This window comes from Brachycentrus maculatus, unplaced genomic scaffold (genome assembly GCF_059751285.1).
Source record: "Brachycentrus maculatus isolate JH-2025_06_01 unplaced genomic scaffold, ASM5975128v1 h1tg000285l, whole genome shotgun sequence".
NCBI lineage: Eukaryota > Metazoa > Arthropoda > Insecta > Trichoptera > Brachycentridae > Brachycentrus > Brachycentrus maculatus.
Window position 1 is genome coordinate 114,501 of NW_028281036.1, and position 21,825 is coordinate 136,325.

A 21,825-nucleotide genomic window follows, 5' to 3' on the forward strand; every position below is an offset into this window, starting at 1 on the left:
TCTTTTTTCATGTTTGCTCCCTAGGTGGTGGGTATGGCTAACACGAGATAAATCCTAGGGGTTGGCAGAAGAGACATGAGGGGCTTAATACTCTCAGGTTGCATTCTAAGGACATGTCCCAACCATGTCCATCTTTTCTTCAGGGCTTCGGGATGTTTGATTCTACACATGAAGTTAAAAAGAAGTATACTTGATTTTTTTGCACGGTTTTAAAATAACACGATTGAAGAAATAACTTTTTTTCTTGAGAGTATTTTCAACAGTATACGTTTCTAATTCTATAACTAGCAAGTTTTGAAAATAGGTGACTGAGGCGAATACTGGGTGTAAAGTGGTATGACATCATCAGGAATGACGATGTGAGGAGAAGAACCCAGCAGCCCCTCATACTGGAAGTCCTTAAGAGAAGAAGGTGGACATGTCCTTAGAATGCCACCTGAGAGCATTAACCCCTCATGTCTCTTCCTCCAACCCCGAGGATTCCGGCGCCCCGGAAGGCCGCTGACGACCATTCACCGACTATACTCAGCGGAACTTCGAGATGCCGGACTGACCTGGGAGGAAGCCAAGGAGATGGCGCGTGACAGAGTGACTTGGAGACGTCTCGTGTTGGCCATATGCTCCACCTAGGGAGCGAAAATGGAAAGAAGAAGAAGAATTCTAAATTAGATAGGAATAACGATGAAGTAGTAGTTTTAGGAGATAATCATAGACGGAAACTCCAACTTCTGTTCAAAGTAAATATACTTATGTATTTACCAGTGAAATTGTATTTAAAATCATTTTGAACGTCTCCAAATTCATAATCCAGGATTCGGACCTCACATACAAATGAAAGAGTTTCTTCTCAATAAAAACAACGTTATTTTATTCAATAGATGATGACACAAAGTCACCAATAGATGCCTCTAGCGAAATTCTAGTGATTCAAGCACAATGTGTCGAAATTGGATAATATATATAGAACCAATCATGGGTAGAATTGGTGAATGTTACAATTGTGTAGAGTGATCACTTAAACCAGCCTATGACGGTCGTAAGCCCCGTACATGCCCAGACTTCCAAAATCTTCTTCATCTATGTTGAAATGTAAAAAAAAATTAACATAGGCTTTACCAAAATTAAAAAATGTCAATAGGAAAATCGTTAATTCAAAAAAAAAAAATATTTAGTGCTTTCAAGACAATACATTGTTTTATGGTAAGTACATATAACTACAAGTACTTTTATTTGGCAATGCTTTTAAAGTAATGAAAATACGACATTAAAAAATATGGTCGAAGACAAAAATTCCTAACCACATTTAAAATAAGCTTTCATTGTAATTTATGATTTTTAATCTATTCTATCATATATATATATATATATATATATATATATATATATATATATATATATATATATATATATATATATATATATATATATATATATATATATATATATATATATATATAAATATATATAAATATATATATATATATATATATATATATATATATATATATATATATATATATATATATACATATATATAAAGGTTTGTGTGTGTGTGTGTGTGTGTGTACGCATAAATAAGTATAATTAAATAATAATACATATCCATTAAAAAAATTATCAGAATATTTCACAAAATGTAAAATAAAAACCATCTCAATCAGTAACTCTTTATTGTTTTATCATATTTGATTATCGCTCACTAGTATAAAAGGGTATTTTTATTATTCCCATTTAATTAGTGATAAAAAATAATTACTCTTAATATTATTTATTAAATTTTATCGGTTTTTCACAGCCCTGATATTGTGATAAGTCGTTTAACAAATTTAAATCTCAATACACCCCATGCCTGCTGTGATATCTTGGGTACTCAGTCCATTATCCGTCGTCGTTCGGAATCGTCCTACGATCAGGTGACCAGTTAGGTGATCGGATATAAACACCGCCCGATTTATTATTTGATTTATCTATCACGATCGTTGATCACCACCAATCGTAATGATTTTAGTGGCCTTTTTGGTGTACCTCAGTTTCTCCAGTTTCAGTTGCATTGAAGGTGCTACAATTAGAGCCGATGACCCATTTGAACTGTCTCTGATTCACTTCAATGATTTTCATGCAAGGTTAGTGGGTAGTAATATTTATTAAATAATAATTTAAAAAATATTCTATTCTCAATATTATTAATATTTAAAGCATTTCCATTGTGGTTAGTCATTTTTACTTTTGAGAAACAATTGTTTTTATTAATGACTACTAGTTTCGGAAGCTAAACTTTCATCGTCATTTATCAGAGCTATTATTCAGACCTGACGATGGAAGTTTAGCTGTCGAAACTAATAGTTATTAATAAACTCAAGTGCTATAAAAACAAATGTTTCCTTAATCATTTTGTAGTTTATACTGTAATATTTTGTGTTTAAACATATTTTTGTACTAATATTATATACTTAAGTGAATATATTTTTAGCTTTAAAATTATAACGTTGACCATTTTTTTTATTTTTTTACTTGTTAATTTTTTAACAAAAATGTTAATAATATTAGTATAAAAATGGCTTAAAAATAAATTGTACAAAATATTTTTTTTCGTAATTCGATTCGATATCAGTCTGCAACTGTATTGCTCTTTGGAGCACATTTGCGTTGCTGACCATATCATTCCATGGTATGCTTTCTACGATGTAGCCTCATTTCGAATGCCTCTAATAATATATAAATCGTACATAAATTCGTATATTAATCATAAAAATGAATTCCTCTGAAATCTGGCAATCGTTGATAGTGATAGTGATTTCACACTGAAAAAAAAAATCTGATGAATAATCATTTTATTTACACAGATAACGGGTCATAATATTGTTTTTCTTCCAAATGATAAACTTCTTATTACTTACAATCATATAAGATACAAATTTAATAACAATGTGATAAAATTTCATTAAACAATACATGAATTATCTTAAATTTTAGATTATCCACAATAATTTCGATAAACTGATAAAATACTATTACATACATAAATACAAAACATAAATAGCATTGCGTCTTTAAAAACTAAATAAATTTAAGCTAATAACTAAATAATTTGAATGTTTTCAACAGACAGGTATAGAAATACCATTTCAGGAAAGAATCGGAAGTTGATCGTATATCGAAACAAATAAATTAATTTTAAAAAATCAGAATCTGAATATGTATAAATTTGGAGTGCATCTTCTTCTTTCCGTCTTATTCCTCATTACTGAGGGTTGTGACCCTTGTGGAAGCAATGACCCTTCTCCAGTTATCCCTTGACTGCGCTGCACGTAGCGCTCCAACCACCGAGGTGCCTGCTGCTGCCTTAACTTGATGGGTCCATCGTGTGGGGATCTTCCTCTCCCACTCTTACCCTCCAGGCTACCGATCACAACCAGTGTTTCCAGGCTATCCTCATTGTCACGCGCAACTTGCCCAAAGAACTGAAGAATCCGTCGTGTACAGACATTGGCATTGGAGTGCAACTATTATATTTGAAAACGGTGCTCCTAAAAAAGTATAGGTTTTTTTTTTGTTTTGCAATACTTATCGGTTATTTGTTTAAATTATAGATATAAAAATTATCTATAATCTATAATTAAAGCATGGCAAATTTTAAATCGTAGTACGTTCTGATGAAATGATAAATAATAATTTTTATATAAAATAATAAATAAAAAAAATTTCAAACAAGAACTTTCAACCGTCTAAATTCAACTCAAACTTGGAGTTGAAAGTTTGGTCGCCTCCGAATGGCAGTCACTACACTGTAGTAGTTAGCGCACTTGGCCATGGTAGTCAAATTAAATATAAGCGATTTTTAACATCAACCAGTTGGAGCCATCAAGATAGCACTTCTTTGATACGATGCAGTGCTCTATGCACCATTGGGTGCGGACAAGGTGTAGAAGAAAGTGTGAACTTATTAATTTGTTATTATGATTTTTATATATTAATATTTCATATCCCGAACAAATCATATAATTCATGTTTCTTTACTGAACTCCAGTTTTCCGAAATTGTGAACGAGGGCTTTCTCAATGGCTGAAATTCAGCGATTTATTTACAAAGCAGTTTAATTATTTATTATAAGAACATGCAACTAATAACACTGAAACATGCTCATATCATCATTGCTCAGTGCTTTTGTTGATTCTGGTTTTAATCAAACATAATTAACAAAATAATCAATATTATTCTTAATATTGATAATGTTGGTGTTGATATTATTTATACTGAATTATATTTCACTTAACACAGCATTTTCAAGTGGACTTTGTGAATACCATTCGACATTCACGAGAAAAACATGAATAAAAAGGCACTTGAAATTGTAAAAGATGTAAAATAAAGATATGCAAACAAAATAATAATAAGTTAGTTAAAAGATTAAGTAAGATAAGAGGGTCTTAACAATGAATTGAGCATAGTTACTCATAGTTATACGTCAGTGCTTCTCAAGATTTTTCATTAAGGAATTCATACATCATATTTATGTACAGGTATATAAGCATGTAGAGCTTTTTTTCATGTAACGCGGCGGAGCGGCGGCGTTCCAGCACCTTTTTTCATGGAATTTTTTTTCTAAATTTATTAGACGAAACAATGTTTGCGCTTACGTAATTATAATCTATATTTATTATATATTGTATAATTCGTCAAAATGATCAAATATTGATTTGTAATGAATGTTTTGTCCGCCTCCATTGTGTAGTGGTTAGCGCGCTAGGCTACCATGCGGGTCCCGGATTCGATTCCCAAGAGGGTCAAAATAAATATTTCTGATTTTTCAGTCAAATATTTATTAAATATGACCCTGAACTGGTACCTGAAGCGGAAGGCTGATCACCTTTCCTTCGATCAAGATAACACTGCTTCTATACAATGCAGTGCCCTATGCACCATTGGAGTGCGGATAAGGGTTAGAAGAAGAATGAATATTTAAATGATATTTGAATATAATTTTAGCTTGACATGAACTGAGTTCCGAGACTTTTTTTGTTGTTTTAAAAAAGCCGTGTATGTATGTATAACCCACTCAAACACAACTTGATATCTACTTTAAATAACGGACGTACAAAAATACTATGAAACTAATATGTATTTATGTTTATAATAAGAGCACAAATATTTATCTTTAAAAAAATAATAACAAAGAATCTTACTAATCTGACCTTATGTGAGATGAGCCAAGATAAAGAAAAATACTACTGTACTACGAGTAATACAAATATGTACGGTACTAATACTGCTTCGTCTCGTCTCGTCTGTAGCGGGCCTTACAGTTTGAGAATCGCTGGTCACACCATATCAAACCAGCAATGATTTAGACAAGTAGATAATGCATTGTCGTTTAAGATAAATTGCGTATAACCTTGTCCACGCGAGATATTTGTCTTCACCATCCTACAATACAATTATTACAAATTCGTGACAATATCAATGAATATGTAATTTCAAATGATTTTTCCGTATTTCATTTAGAAACACAGTATAAAGCGGTCATATATGTTTGATAAATAAATATAGTGCTTTGGTTGTGACGTGTTTTTCTTGCTTCTCCTAAGGATGTACGAGTACGTACATAATATTTTGTATAACTGACTTAGGTAGTCATATTTCAAAATCTAAAGTACCTACTGTAAAAATGTTTTAAAAAAATACAGACAATTTGATGGTTTTTTGTTGTTGCCATTAATAGTTTTCTCCTCGCTTTAACAGGTTTTATTTGTGAAAAGAAAGAAAACCAAGGGGTCAAAGAGGGCCAAATTCAAAGGCGAAGAGGAGGTTTGCGTCACATCAGGGGTGAAGACTTTAGAGGTTTAGGTACTTTGAGGGTCTTAAGGAACACTTTTAACAAAAAATGCATATTTTCTTAGATTATATGTACATATGTCTTGGGAGTATTAAAGTCAATCCAAGCCAATCATCGTTTTATCACAATAACTGAAGCGCCAAACGATAAAATTCCGTGTAGTGCACAAACGATCTACATCTGTATTCATAAGATTATATTTTGAAATTACCCGTCGTTAGACGCTTGCTATCTCAAAATTAATAATTTTATTTTAAAACCATAATCACCGTTATAAATGAAAGCAGGGTATCCAATTGAACAGCAAACGTGCACACATTTGTCAACCAAACTAGGAACCTATTCTTCAAATTTCCATTGGAAATTTTCTAGGTGGCACTGAAAAAATATATTGTTTTGGGTTATAGTCTGTGGTACGATGTTTTCTATTTTCCCGCTCTATTTAAAATCGGAACTGTCAGAAAAGTAAAATAATTATTTATCCGAAAATACATTACAGGACAATCAGTTTTCTTAACCGCCTAACTTTGAAAAAAACTAAAAAGTTTTTTGAACAATTTTTACTACTCAAATGACAGGTACCAAATGACTAATAAACGCACTATCTTACTATATAAAAAATAACATTGAAAAAGGTTTCTCATCAATTGAATGTCAGTCACGAGAATGCATTTTATTCTTTTTTATTCGATAATTGCATCCATTTATATATATTTTTTAATTAACCCATGCTAACTTCAAATTTTTGTTAGAAAACCAACAGAATTCATGAAACTTTTGCATTTATTTCCTTATTATAAAAATCCATTTAAAAAAATCAATTAGAATTTACGATATTATTAAGTTAGTTTTCTTATTCTAAAATTCGCTTAAATTTGTGATATTATTTGTTTCCTGGAAAAATATTATCAATTTCAATAGTAAATGTGAAAAATTACCGTTAAGTGGGTATACATTGCACCAAAATACTGCATTTTTTCAAAAAATTGTCTATTCAGATCAGGTTTTTTACTTTTTCTGAGGTTTTAACTATTGCAATGTAATAACACATATACCTGTAACATGTCTGATACGTTTTTAAATTTTTATCTATTTTGCCTGTATTTTTTTTTTATATTTATATTTTGGTGCAAAGTATCCCAGGGTAAAGTACAACTTTGCACCATGATATTTTCTCTACACTTTTCGTACTAGAATCCAAATTGATGCAAAGTAAAGGCTATCCTACAAGTTTCATTGCACCTCATGAAGGGTTTTGGCTCACAGTTCGCTAAATGCAGATTATAATATTGTATAATTATGGAAAAATAAGACACTTGATAGAATTTTTTTTTTAAAAATATTAAAAAATCTAACAAAAATGTTTTTTTTTTTCCAATACTGAAGGTATAAAATTATATAAAATAAAAGGTGGATATTAAAACATATCGTACTACATAGATAATAGGAATTAAAATTAAATTAGGTCTAAATATGGTCAAGTTCCGGGACGGTAAAGAAACCTCTTTTGGATTGCATTTTCGGTTATTTTATGGAACCCACTACATCCTTCCAAGAATATTGAAGAAAGTCATCCTTCATCGGCCACTTCTACGATTTGAGACTCTCCTGCATGGATTTAACAGCTCTGTTTTTCTTTATTTCCAAAATCTGTCCTGGAAATTTTTCTCCTTCATAATGAAATACGACATATTCTCCCACCTTCTTTTTTACTGGTCCTAATGACACTGAAGAACAAATACGATAACTGGTTTCAGTCATCATTTTTGTTCTTCCCCCTCTTCCTCAAAGCTTCCGTGTGAACTATTATCAGTTAATGGTAGATATGCTGGAAGTTTCGATGCGGAAGGTGGGATCATTGATGTAGTTGGTTCAGGTAGCATTTGTGTCTCGTCAACGTTCATTTCGACATTTGGATCATGAGCAATGCTCTTACCTGGTTCTATCGGTATCGTTTTCCTGCGTTTTAAGACTGAATTCTTTGGGTTGAATCTGTTTTCTTCCAAAAACTGTTGAAAACTCTGGCGCACGTCATCGTCATACGCTTTTAATGGCAACCGATTAAGCAACTGACTAGTTTTAGCAACAGTCAAGGTTTTGTTTTTGCAAAAATGATGTTATCCGTTCAGAGCCTGGTACGATGTTCTTTAATATTCGTACTCTTCTGCCAAATCTATCCAAATAGGCTATTAGAATGCAGCGAATGTTAAAAACACTCACTGGGAAACCGTACTCACTCATGTCTACTATGCAGTTTACGAAGGATTGCTCTTCGCCCTTGTCACATATCGGAGGTTTTCCCACAGGTTTTGTGTGCTGACCTTTGAGTTTATAGTTAATCGTCCTTCTAGGGATTTTGAAAATTTTTTCAGCCTTTCTTTGACTGATTGTACCATTTCGAATAGCCTCCAAACACTGCTCCACTCTCTTTGGTGTAAAATCGCAGTATCGTCTGGCATAAGGCCGCTGTTTGTGTGTTCTTGACATTTTTGAAAAAAATATACCATCAGGAATTAAGTAAGTACACAAAACCTATAGATATTTAGCAAAAATGTCAAGTTGTATTAGCCGTTTTGAGACTTTTGATCAAATTAATTAACTATGGCCCTTTGTGGATACTTTGCACCAGGTGCAATGTTACCCCAAATGTGGTCAATACAAGTAAGTTCTTAAAAAATATTATTTTTACATAAACTTGACAACGTAACCAAAAAATACAACATTTGAGAAAAGCAGGGCCCACCTACCTACGATTTAGAGACCACTCACTTGTTGTAACTTGTTTCAGTATACTGATTACATTGGATTTTTTCGGACACAATTTTCAGACAGAAAACTTTCTTTACGTTCGGACAGGAAATACGAATTGAAGCAATAGCGACCGACTGTTACTTCTTTAAACTAAAAAGTAGATTGAAGTACCATCTATCAGAAACAATAGAAAGTAGAATGAAAAATGACATGTATCAGAAATGACCAGCTCCACAATTTCTTTACAGAAGGTGGTGCAAAGTATCACCCATGGTGCAAAGTATACCCACTTTACGGTACCTTAATTTTTCTTAATTAATTTCAAAATTGAATGGCTGTGTTACTTTCGTTTTCCAGATTCGAGCAGACGAGCACCAGTTCCACAAAATGCAGGGAGGATCAGCCGTGCATCGGCGGCCTGGCGAGACTGTACACCGCCATACACGACCTGAAGGCCGCGAGACCTGACTCCGTGATCCTCAATGCCGGAGACTCCTTCCAGGGCACGCTGTGGTACAACCTCCTCAGGTGGAATGCCACGCAGTACTTCATGAACATGTTGCCTCTTGATGCCCACGTAAGTAACCACAGACTAAATAATTTATGTAGCTAAAACTAACTAACTAATCGTAACAACATTTTGAGTGTATCCAAATACTTGTTCACAAATATGGAATATCTCCAATTATAGGAGTTATTTTTCATATTATTTTTTTTACATCTCAACATAGATGAAGAAGAATTTCATCTCACCAATAGATGTCTCTCGTGAAAATTCTAGTGATTTTTGTACAATGTTTCTAAATTTAAAAATTCTAAACTTTTTTATTCTAAACTTCCGAGAATTTGAAAAGTGTGGTTGTCAATCATAGTCAGAATTGGTGAATGTTACACGTGTGTAAAGTGATCACTTAAACCAATCTATGATGGTCGTAAGCCCCGTAAATACTCAGCATTCCATATTCTTCTTCATCTATGTTGAGATGTCAAAAAATAAACTAATCGTAACATACATAGAACTCTCTTCATTTCATTCTAACCCTTATCCGCACCCAATGGTGCATAGGGAAATGCATCGTATTGACACGGAGTTATCTTGATCGTTACTTACATGAAGGGAAGGTGAAAACTCCTGCGCTTCAGGGACCAGTCCAGGGTAATATTAAATAAATATTGGAGTGTAAAATCAATTATATTTATTTTCACCCCCCCTTGGGAATCGAACCCGGGATATCCATGACGATAGCTGAGCGTGCTGACATAACACTAAGAAGGCGGACTCCACATAGAACTACAAGATGCAAAACACAGAAACACACCAAACAAGACCTAACACACCTCTTTTGGTCAAAACAGCTTTGATTATTATTCTGTAAAGTTGTACAACCTGCTTCCATTTTCCATAAAGCTATTAAAATAGAAACTAAATATAAAAGCGCTATTCATAAATGGATAATGGAAGTAGGTAAATCTAAAATAGATCATATCATTCGGCCATGTCGTATTTGATTACGCATTGTAATCAATTTTCTTTCATATAATTTCACAATTAAATATTAAATAATTAAATATCCCTCAGTGTGGGAAAACTCAAGTGAGAACACATGATTGAAATTTGTAATTTGTGTATGATGAAATAAAATTAAATAAATCATCATGTCGCTTTGCCGCAGGAATAAAGAGAGAGAATAGAACGCCAGACCACTCTATATTTGCGAACATTTTTTGCCTCTTCCACATTCGCATATCTGCTCTTACATACCCACTGATCAATATTTTTAGATGTTTCAAGAATTTGAATAGTGTGGTTGAAAATCGCGGGTAGAATTGCTGAATGTTACACATTGTAAAGTGATCACTTCACCAGTCTACGACGGTCATAAGCCCTGTAAATGCCCAGACTTCCATATTTCTCTTCATGTATGTTGAGATGTCAAAAAATAATCTAAAAAAATAACTCCTAATTGGAGATAATCCAAATGTTCATATATTTGGATTTGGAAGTACTGTATTTGGACACACTCAAAATGTTGCCCTAAGTATAGTATGTTATTATACATTGTCATAATATTTATAATGTAGATTTAGTAAAAGTCGAATAATTATTTTTTTGTTTGTGTCAGACTCTTGGAAACCACGAGTTTGACCATGGCATCGCCGGAGTAGTGCCGTATCTCCAGAGCCTGGAGGCTCCCATGCTGGTCAGCAACATTGACGACTCCCTGGAACCCACCATCCAGAACTTATACCAGGACAGCGTCGTCATCGAAAGGAATGGGAGGAAGATTGGAATCATCGGCGTCATTCTCAAGACGACAAACGTATGTGGCATATTATCAATCTTCTAAACAAAACTTGATAATATTCTCATTATTATTAATATTTAAAGCATATACTTTGTGGCTAGTCATATTACTTTTATATTTTTTTTCCAAAAATGTTAGTATATAACCACTTACCAAGATTTGACAATACCCAATTTAAATTGTTGGGTAGTATATCTAAAATAAAGCAAGGTTTGCTGGATTGAATTCTACATTAATTTATGTATATGTTAATACATGACGCGTTTCGTCTTCTTAGGACATTATCAAACACTGACTAAAAATATTTACAAAATGTCCTTATATGCTAACAATAATTGCTATTATTAGGCCTAGGAGTACATATAATGGTGGGTATGTACTCCTTGAATAGTGCTATGCCGGAGCGCATCGGAGCGGTGCTCTGGCCCTTTTTAATCTGAGCGGAGCGGCGGTCTGGTTTTGGTCATGAACAAATAATATGTTCCAAAAAAATATCTATTTTAGTATCTTCAAACAATTGGACATTGCGTATTCATTGCCGATAACTGGCAAGAGTCTAGACATTAGAAATAATTTTAGATAATTTGAATGATGTTGAAGTATAGGAGACGATCAAAAGTTACCTCCTAACTCCCCCCCCCCACTTGCCTCCCACTTCACCTTAGGGGTGCCGGTGCTTTTTTATTTAGGACTACACCACTGGTGCTATGGTGGTGATGTGTAGTATGGTTTGCTTGCTGTTGTAGTGATTGTCCTTACGAAGAGACGGGTATGTCTCGAAACCAGTAGACATAAAAATCTCGGTGAGTGGTTAAATACTAATATTACTAACATTTTTGTAAAAAATATAAAAGTAAAACTTAATAAATACAGCAGGACCAAACACCTCTGTAATCCGAACGCCCACTCATCTCTCCCGCGCTTCATAAAAACGTAAATCCCTGCTACCACTATGTCGAATGTCGAAGCACAGTGTCTGCCCTAAAAAACATGCCTATAATGGGCTGACCAAGTGGATATTCCCATGCTAGAGATGATGCTTTTTCGTAAATTGCGAGACAAAGCTTTTTACTTGTTATCAAATAAATCTCAACCAAGTAAAATATTTGATTCCTTTAAAAAAGTTTAATAAATACATTTCAAATTTCATAATAAATATTAGTTTGAGTTCATATTAATACTCTGCAAATTCTCTTTAGGTACTGTAATCCAAACGCTCCACTAGTTATTCATGAATGTAAGAGATATGCATTTTTTTTCAGCTTATTGCTAGTACAGAAAAACTGAAGTTTACCGATGAAATCGAAGCTGTGAACAGAATATCTAATGAGCTGGCAGCACAAGGCGTAAACATCATCATTGTTCTCTCCCACTGCGGCGTGGATGTTGACAGGTATGAACATATTTGATGTTTAACTCACATGCGCAAGCTTGTGTACGTTAGATCTTCTCCTTTTGTCTGAAACCTATGGATTGGTCTGCAGCAACAAATGACACCTCCTTCGCCACTCCGGTCTATTTTGCGAAACTCTCTTCACCTCCTCATACGCTGAACAGCCCGTGTCCTCGTACAAGTCGCAAAGATATGCACGGCGTGGGCGTCCTCTGGGGTTTGTACCCACAATCGTTCGCTCTATTATCAAGTGCAGAAAACTGCTAATGTGTATGAGTCCCTTTGACATCAGTAATGCTAGCTTTCTTGAAATCCAACAGGGCATGAAAAATTTAAAAAAATCTGCAAGATAAAACAAGTATTTTCATAATTTGATTTATTTTTAATTTAAATTTCACTTGGTCAATACCACTATTACTATTGTGACACGTGTCTGAATGCATTCCATATTATTTTCAAACACCGTATGTGAAGCCAAATTTTAGACCTGTGTCTTTGAGATATTGATGGACAAAGAGACGGTAGTAGCTACTTCTTTTTTTTAATGGAAACATGGACAATAGGCTTAATCATTGTCACATTGTTAACACACTATGGACGGGAAAGGTATTTCTACCTGTTTGGTCGATTGATGCTTAAGGACGGGAAGGGTATTTTTACCTTCTGCACCGGCCTCATTTCAATGTCGGAAATGAAGGAATTACATATTTAATGTTTTTATATTAATATTATATACCAATCTCTTTGTTAAGGTCTTTTACTATGCGTACATAATTATCAAATTCCGTCGCCAGCAGTTGCAGGCATAAAGAAAACCCGTTTGAAATGTATTAATAATTTTTGAAGATATCTATATTATTGTTCTTATATGTATGATATTTATCTATTGAATGGTAAGCAAACTCTGAAAAATTATTATTTCTTAATAATAACATAATTTATATTCCCTGATTCTTGTTTTGATATTTCTGTAAGTCATACTAATATATGAACTTCCAAAGTTGCAGTTCAATTTATATATACCACTGTTGTCTATCATATTTCTATGAACATATTTTTTTTTCAGGGAAATAGCTGCCGGTGCAGGTAAAAACATAGACATAATAGTTGGGGGTCATACGCACACTCTGTTATACCCTGCGGGAGAAAGACCGCCGAGTAATGAAACTGCCCTCGGTGACTACCCAATCAAAGTAGTCCAGACTTCGGGTAACAATGTGAGTACCTGTCTTTATAATACATTACCACAGCTTGAACGCTGGTCTCTCCAAACAAATTGGTACGCCACCAAAAGGACAATTTAGAGATTAATATACTTAACCTTTCCCGTACTGGTCATCCAAAAATTACACTTGATCTAAAGCAGAGTACCAAAAGACCCCAGTTTATATTTGTATGGAAATCTTAGTATGCAATTCGCAGCAATTACCAACTCGCCGCCAGCTGAGTCATAGACTAGACGTCTTTTCCAATGCGCAGCCGAGAGCTGACTAAGCGAGACGCTGAAATTCGGATCAAACTAAAGCGGAGGAGTGTAATTGTCTGGCTCTCTCCTTGTGGTGATGACACATTTATCAGAGTGAAAGAAATGACATGTCGTTAGCAGATAGAAAATTAACATCCTGATATATTAGTATATAGATTTTGCGGCACGGACTGACTGTACTTTTTACTAAAAGCAATATTTAGAAATATCTGACGATTTCAAATTATAAAAATGAAATAGAGAAAAATTTCCTTATTATTATTTTTAAGATTACAAAAAAATAATAAAAAAAAATATGAGTAAGTAGCTGTTATAATACTAAAATTATCAAATTAAAATTCATATATCGCTTACTCCTTTCAAGAACGTCATAAATCAAAATACTTGATTTTTCAGGAGAACGTTTTTAAAGTTTAAAAATATAATACAATGTATTAAAAATAAGTATCAAGCCACTTATTGAACTTTTTACTTTGCAACACATCTTTTTCAGTAAAACCTGAAGGTTTTTTCTCCATTTGAAAAATATTTAGTATTTTTAAAAAAATAATTAAATAATACCTTTTCTTCAAAATGCAAAAACAACACTTTCTGCCCTGTAGCGGGTAAATATTGAATTAAAAATATGCCTCTTTTGCTGGGATATAGTACATTTTCTGGGCATTCCGAAAACATGCACAACTGAAAATTGACGATTTTTGATTTATGACATTCTTGAAAGGAGTGAGCGATATGGGAGATTTCAATCCCCTTGTTTGAGCCGGTTAAGCCTAGGTTGATGTAATCCAATTGAGTTTGGGTGTTTCTATTTTATTTATGTTGACCCAATTAACTTAAATTAGTTCTAATAATAATTAATGAAAACACTTTGTTTTTTACCACTTGAGTTTTTATTAAAGACTACATGTTTCAGAAGTAAAACTTCCATCATTCAGGTCTGTATAATAACTAAAATATAAAATATAAAATTTTTCTATAAATAAGGAGAGGGGAAAGTAAGGGGAAGGGGTTAGTCAAGGAATGGAGTTTGAAAACAAAGGAAAAATTGAAAGCAATGGCGAAGAGTTTTGAAACAATATATTATTTAATAAATTATTATTAGAATTCAGGTTTTTTTGTATTTCTAAATTTTCAAGATAATTCATAATTTGGCCTTTATATGGAACAAGGTGTAATAATTTTAATTTATGAGAGTGAAATGAGTGATTAGTATCTATTATATGATTTGCAAATTCCGAAAAATAATTACTAACAAGACCGCTATGATGTTCTTTAATTCTAATCTTCAAATTTCTCGCAGTTTGGCCAATATATTTTCTATCACAATCTCCACACGAAATTTCATAAACACCACTTTTTTGTAATAAATCAATTTTAGATTTTGAGTTATCGAGGATTTTATGTAAATTATTATTTGTATAATATGCAGGTTGTATATGGGAGGGTAAGATTTTTGAAATATTTTTAGTTATTGAACCCGTATATAAAATTTTTCGCCAAGATTTATTTTTAATTGAATCATTATTATGATTATTAAATTATTATTATTGAATCACTATTAAATTAGTTCTAATTGGAATAACCGAGATGTTGCGTTTATGTGTTGCACCCAGAGGTTGATATGTATAACTAAAGCTGCATTTCATTACTACAATACGTATTAGTATGATTGTTTATATTTTTTAGGTGTTAGTAGTACAAGCATCAGCCTACACCAAATATCTTGGAGATTTAAAAGTGAAGTTTGATTCTAACGGAAATATTATAAGCTGGACTGGAAAACCTATTTATCTTGATGCCTCCATTAAGGAAGGTTTGTACATATTTTTTTTTAAATTTGAATTTTTATTTATTATGAAATGCAAAAAAAAAATTATGTCACCCTGTACTGGCACCTGAAGCTTAGCATTGACCATTATCATTACGATTTTAGATGAAGGAATACTCAGGGCGATGGAGCCATTTAAAGCCATGGTGGACGCAATGGGACAGAGAGAGTTGGGATTCTCCAAGGTGCGATTGGATAAAGGAAGCTGCTATTACGGAGAATGTAATATAGGAAATTTCCTGGCCGACGCATTCATTGATTACGTGAGTTAAAAAGATAACTTTCCCGTTAAATTTGTAGTTTATGCTTTTGAACGTGCAGTGTTTGCGGATGACGCATCTGTCGTATGGCGCCAACCCGAGTTTCCACTTATTTGCGCTATATAAGACAAACAACTAAACTGGGCTCGCCAGTTGCTAGTCAATAAATCAGCAAATGTTTTCTGTTTATTTTTATTTTTGAATTATTATAGTAACACTTGTTTTATTTTTTTATATTAGCTTAAGTTTTTTTGTTTATTGTAACTGAAGACAGTTGGTAGAATTCTACATTGAATTGTTGGGTAATATATCCAAAATTAAACAAGGTTTATTGGATTAAATTCTACATTTATTTATGTACATGTTAATACGTGACGCGTTTCGTCTTATTAAGACATTATATTGTTTGTACCAAACACCCGTTTGATACAAACATAAGTTTTTTTTACATAATTTTATTGCTTCTGTTTTGTTTTTTAAACTAAACAACTTCTAACTTATTTTTAATTAGTAAATATCACTATTTCTTAAAATTTATTGTGACTTTTGATTCAGTCCGCATCATTTTTAAACATATTTTTTTGTAATTTTTTTGTTAGAAAAACATATTTTTTTTATTTTGTAAATAGCAATTTTTTTATAGCCAATGTACATTTACAAATATTTTGTACAAGAAACTTAATAAATAAATAATTGCGACGGTTTCAGCTAGTCGAAGAGGCGGAGCCAGGATTCTGGACTTATGCATCAGTCTGTATCATCAACCAGGGAGGGATCAGGACTAGCATTGAACCAGGGAGTGAGTAGAATTTTCCTTTTCAATATAGATAGATAAAATTGAGAATCGAACCCGGGACCTCCAGAACGGTAGCGGAGCGTGCTGACCAGTACACTACGGAGGTGGACATTACGGTGGTTCGATTCCCAGGGGGGTCAAATAAATATTAGTGATTTTTTCACTTTAATATTTATTCAATATACCCTGGACTGGTACCTGAAGCGGAGGGCTGATAACCTTTCCTTCATGTGTTTACAATCAAGATAACACTGCTTTTATATGATGCAGTGCCCTATGCACCGTTGGGGTGCAGTTAAGGGTTAGAGAGAGAAAATTGAAAATTGAGATTGCATTTTTTTTTTAAAGAAAAATATTTGTGTTTTTATTATTTACACAAATATTTCAATTTCGTACTGTTTCTGTGAGCCTAAGCGGCTCATTATTAGAAATAGGTATCAAATTGTGGTAGAGTGGGTTCGAACCGAGAAACTCTGACTTAAGGGTCTGGGACACTAACCACGGGACCACAACCCGACACTTAGTTAGGTAGTTAGTTTGTATAAATAAGGATCTAAGCATCAAGATATCAAATAAAACAAATTTTGATGTAAATATCTCGTAAGTGGATCAAATTCAGCATTTTTGAACTAAGTATAAACATTTTTTTTTAAAATTAAACACTTGAATAAACCGCTTGATGAGTTTTATTTATATATATGACTAGTTTCAAAAACTTACAGATGTTTTCATCTTCTGGTAAAAATTAAAACTAACGAACAAAAAATATATTTAGGGGTTTATATACGTTAGTAAATATAGGGAAGATATTACCCCCCTTCCCTATATTTATTAACCTATGTATACCCCTAAATATATTTTTTGTTTGTTAATTTTAATTTTTACCAGAAGAAACTAGTCGTATATATTATAAATTAAACTCATTAAGTGGTATATTGAAGTGTTTGATTTTTAAAAAAAATCAACATGTCATTCCACAAAGATCAATAAATAATATAAGTATAAACATATTTAAAATTCCCTGAATTGATAATTCTTTGTTGGTAATATGAATTTGCCATGGGAAAATTATATTTTTTCTTTCATTCTGTTTTTAGCCATTACTTATGAAGATGTAGTGATCGCCCAGCCATTTGCAAACACTCTCCAGACATTCAACATCAAGGGAAAATATATTCTGGAAGCGTTGGAACATGCCGCCGGAGACTCCCTCAGCAAAGATATGTTCATGGGGCAATTCATGGTTCAAGTGTCAGGTACTGCCTCATGCCTTAGTATTTATTATAATACAAATCATTAGACACTTCTTATCCTTCATTGGATTTATACTCCAGCGCTCTAAAAATGTCTCTGATGTCCAGCACTCTGAAGCCCATCTAATCACCTTGACTTAATGTAACAGACAATCAAGTTAACACTCAGTCAATCAATCTGTGAATAGGGTTCAAAGAAGATAACAAAACTGAAATGTGTAAAAAAAACTAAACATGTGAATGATGGAATATGCTGACAACTGTCATAATAAATTGATTAAGTACGTATTTGCAAATACAGTGAAACCAATATCTATTGTTCCTCGAATAATTGTTTTCCCGGATGTGTCGTTTATTTCTTCTACCCGAATTCATTTCATACAAAAATAGATTGGATTGATCGTCACATAATCACCATTTACCGCATTCATCGTTGGAATTATGCTGCATATTTGATATATTTTATTTTTGTACATTTTTCTCAATTTTGTTACATTCGATTACAATATTCCAACGTGTGGAATATAAACTATCGAAAGCTTGTGTGACGCATGGTTGACGGAGACAACAGAAGAGGCCGATATTGATGAAAAGGAGCCGCTGCCTGTACCTCCATTTTCAGGAGCATGCTCACTTTTTGAAAGATTGAAAACCTTCTACTACGAACATTCAATAACTGATGCCGAAAAAATATCATGTGCAAAGCCGAAAATATACTGTTGACATACGGAAATAAAACAGTGAAAAAACAAATATCGATCACAGATTATTTACAGTACAATGAATTTAAATATTTTTTCGGTTCTGTTCAGCTATGTATTTTTTTTATTAAATATATTTATTTACATCTAAAACATATAATTTTAAACTGCCAATGGTTATGCAGATTGGGAGGACGGTATGTTTACTCGATTGTACCTCCTTGTGTAGTGACTTCTTAATCCCGCATTCATAGTTCATTTCTATAGGTCCCTTTATAAACAATAGATAGAGGTTTCACTGTATCTACTATGTAGTACTAATACTTACACCAGTTAACAATAGGTGCGAAGACTGTCTGATAGATGGCAGTCTACTGGTGTCACTGTCAACGTTCATACAAAACCAGTTTTGCAAATTAACAAGGATTAGTGTTTATTCGACTTTTCTTTTCCAGGCCTTCAAGTGGTTTTCAACGTGACAAACCCAATTGGTGAGAGAGTCGTATCTACCAAAATAAGATGCGCGAAGTGTAATGTACCGTCTTATTCAGATCTAAACCCCGAGACCATGTACCGACTTGCTACTCTCAACTTCCTGGGAGATGGAGGGGATGGTTTTCAGGTAATTTTTTTTACAAACCCTCAACCCTAGATTACGGGACATTTCGCTCACTCCTTTCAAGAACGTCATAAATCAAAAATTGACAATTTTCAGTTGTGCATGTTTTCGGTATGCCCTGAAAATGTACTATATCCCAGCAAAAGAGGCATATTTTTAACTTAATATTTACCCGCTACAGGGCAGAAAGTGTTGTTTTTGCATTTTGAAGAAAAGGTATTGTTTAATCATTTTTTTAAATACATAAACTAAATATTTATTTTTCAAATGGAGAAAAAACTTTCAGGTTTTACCTAAAAAGATCTGTTGCACAGTAGAAACTTCAATAAGTGGCTTGATATTTATTTTTAATACATTGTATTATATTTTTAAACTTTAAAAACTTTCTCCTAAAAAATCAAGTTTTTTGATTTATGATGTTCTTGAAAGGAGTGAGGGATTTGTAAAATTTACAATGCATGTCCAATCTGTGGGAAGCACCTACGCAAGAATTTTTTTTATTTTTTATTTATTTATTTATTTTTTATTTGTATACATTTATTTCAATCACAATTTATACATATTTATAACTTTTTTATTTGCAGGGACCCACCCAGCCACCTTGTGTGTCTTGTCGGTGGAGTTCTTTTTTAATACATTTGTATTGTTTTTAATGACTTTAACCTAATATACACACACAAAAAAGAGAGAAAAATTAAGAATATAAACATTTTACAATTTTCATGAAATTAACTCTTGATCATTTACCCATTCCTTTATTTTGCCTTTGTTCCATATTTTATTTTGACCTCTAACATCCGTCGGCAACAAATTAAAAATGTTCGGAACGATATATTGCAGTGTTCGACTACCATATTTATTGTTAATTCTTGGGACTATCAAACCTTCGTTGTGTGTAAATCGTGTATCATGGTTGTGGACTAAAGGATTTCGATATTTTTGTCTAGTATGTATGTACATGTAAAGAATTTAGTGACAACTAACATGTATCTTAAGTTTTTACTGATATTTTATGTCCATATTTTATATTAAGTTCTTAAAAAACATGTTCAAATGTTTTTAGTAAACCTTTTTTGGAAAATACAAGTAATTGTCATACATTTTACGATTGTTCCGTAATAAGGTACATTGAAACAAGTCCTGTGGTCTAGGGTTATCTGGACTCAATTGAAGTACCAGCCCAGGGTGATATGAAATAAATATTGGAGTCAAAAGTCACTAAAATTTATAATATATTATTAGATTAAAACCAATATTTTTAGCTTTTCCACTTTATTTTTATTTGACCAGCGACCGGGTTTCGTCGTTACCGACATCATCAGACCAGTCATTTTTATCATCATCAGTCAGAATTGCATTTTTAATATATATTAAAAATGCAATTCCATCACGAAGTGTCAGTGGATAATATAAATCTAAAATTTATTTCAACCCCCTGGGAATTGAACCTGGGACCTCCAACACAGTGGCGTACTACTACATTACAAAGGTGGACAGGTGAAATTACTATGTCAGGAGGTGTCTCCAATTTACACATCTGCCAATGTATAAATATAGTGTGTGTACTGGCAAGAAATGTTAACTCGAAAATATGCAAGTTTGACTTTATGGTATATATTACAAAGTTTTTAACGTTCTGTAAACTGGAAAAATACAGTAAAAAAGCAATAAAAAAATACAGTAAAAATACAATAAGTAGTTGGAAATGTCATATACATGAGGTTTTAAAAGTAAATTCAACATTAAGTTTGATAGCGGGTATTTCATTAAGGCTAAAAGCTTAAAATAACATGGATAATCCAAACAGGGATTTTAGAGTAAACGTTTTTTGCCAGTATACCCACGATATAAACTCTGGTCTTCCCTTGCTTGAAGGTATCGTCCACACTTTTTTTTATATCCTGTGCTATTTCAATATTTTGGTTATTTTTGTAGATGCTACCTAAAAATCGTCAAAACTTGAAGGTCTGGGCCGTTGATGTGGACATCTTGGAGAGGTATATAGCTAAAGAAACTCCAATTATTACTCCGATTGAAGGAAGAATTACTGTACTAACGTGATATCTACAACTTTACGTTTTAGAACTCAAATTAGACGGTTAAAGTTTAACAATTGCTCTGTAATTAGCAAATTAAATATAATATTTATAGCATTTTAAAAATAAAGTGATAATATATTTTTTTAAAGCTGTGTTTTATTTGACTTAAGATACTATAGTACTATCAACAACAACAAAAAATTGTTAATAGTACTATGGAAAAATTTTCATCTCTCACTGTACCCAATGGTGTAATGGTTGGGATTGACTGGAGCCATTTCATCATAACGTAACACGTTACGATGCGAGCATTTATATAGTCAGTACAGCAATCCGAAAGCTCCATCCATAGTCGGAGCGCTCGCCGCGAGCTACGTTACGACGTTACATTACGACAATATGCTCCAGTCAGTCCCACCTTAAAGAACACTGCATACAATTATTATACAATTAAATAGAATGATTTAATTATTGCAAACATTCCATTATACAATGTTGATTATTTTATCATGGTTTTAATTACATAAAGGCTAGGTAATTTATTACATGCTTCCGATCCC

The 21,825-nt window shown here is 32.8% G+C and overlaps 1 protein-coding gene across 1 annotated transcript; it reads left to right on the top strand.

The window, feature by feature from the left end:
• The first annotated feature begins 1,872 nt into the window (after positions 1-1,872).
• LOC148305097 (apyrase) lies at positions 1,873-21,413 on the top strand. The gene is made up of 11 exons (XM_088267156.1): positions 1,873-2,123; positions 8,942-9,161; positions 10,708-10,905; positions 12,153-12,283; positions 13,350-13,500; positions 15,456-15,582; positions 15,703-15,860; positions 16,566-16,656; positions 17,751-17,909; positions 19,063-19,229; positions 21,162-21,413. The coding sequence occupies exons 1-11, from the start codon at positions 1,999-2,001 to the stop codon at positions 21,285-21,287; spliced, it is 1,653 nt and encodes a 550-aa protein (XP_088123282.1). The 5' UTR covers positions 1,873-1,998; the 3' UTR covers positions 21,288-21,413.
• Positions 21,414-21,825: the final 412 nt, after the last annotated feature.

Bases quoted from the DNA above. Each gene is read 5' to 3' on its own strand.
- LOC148305097 (XM_088267156.1), top strand. From the start codon at position 1,999: ATGATTTTAGTGGCCTTTTTGGTGTACCTCAGTTTCTCCAGTTTCAGT. The intron at 12,284-13,349 runs GTATGAACATAT...TTTTTTTTTCAG, and splicing joins TGCGGCGTGGATGTTGACAG to GGAAATAGCTGCCGGTGCAG. The intron at 15,583-15,702 runs GTTTGTACATAT...TTACGATTTTAG, and splicing joins TGATGCCTCCATTAAGGAAG to ATGAAGGAATACTCAGGGCG.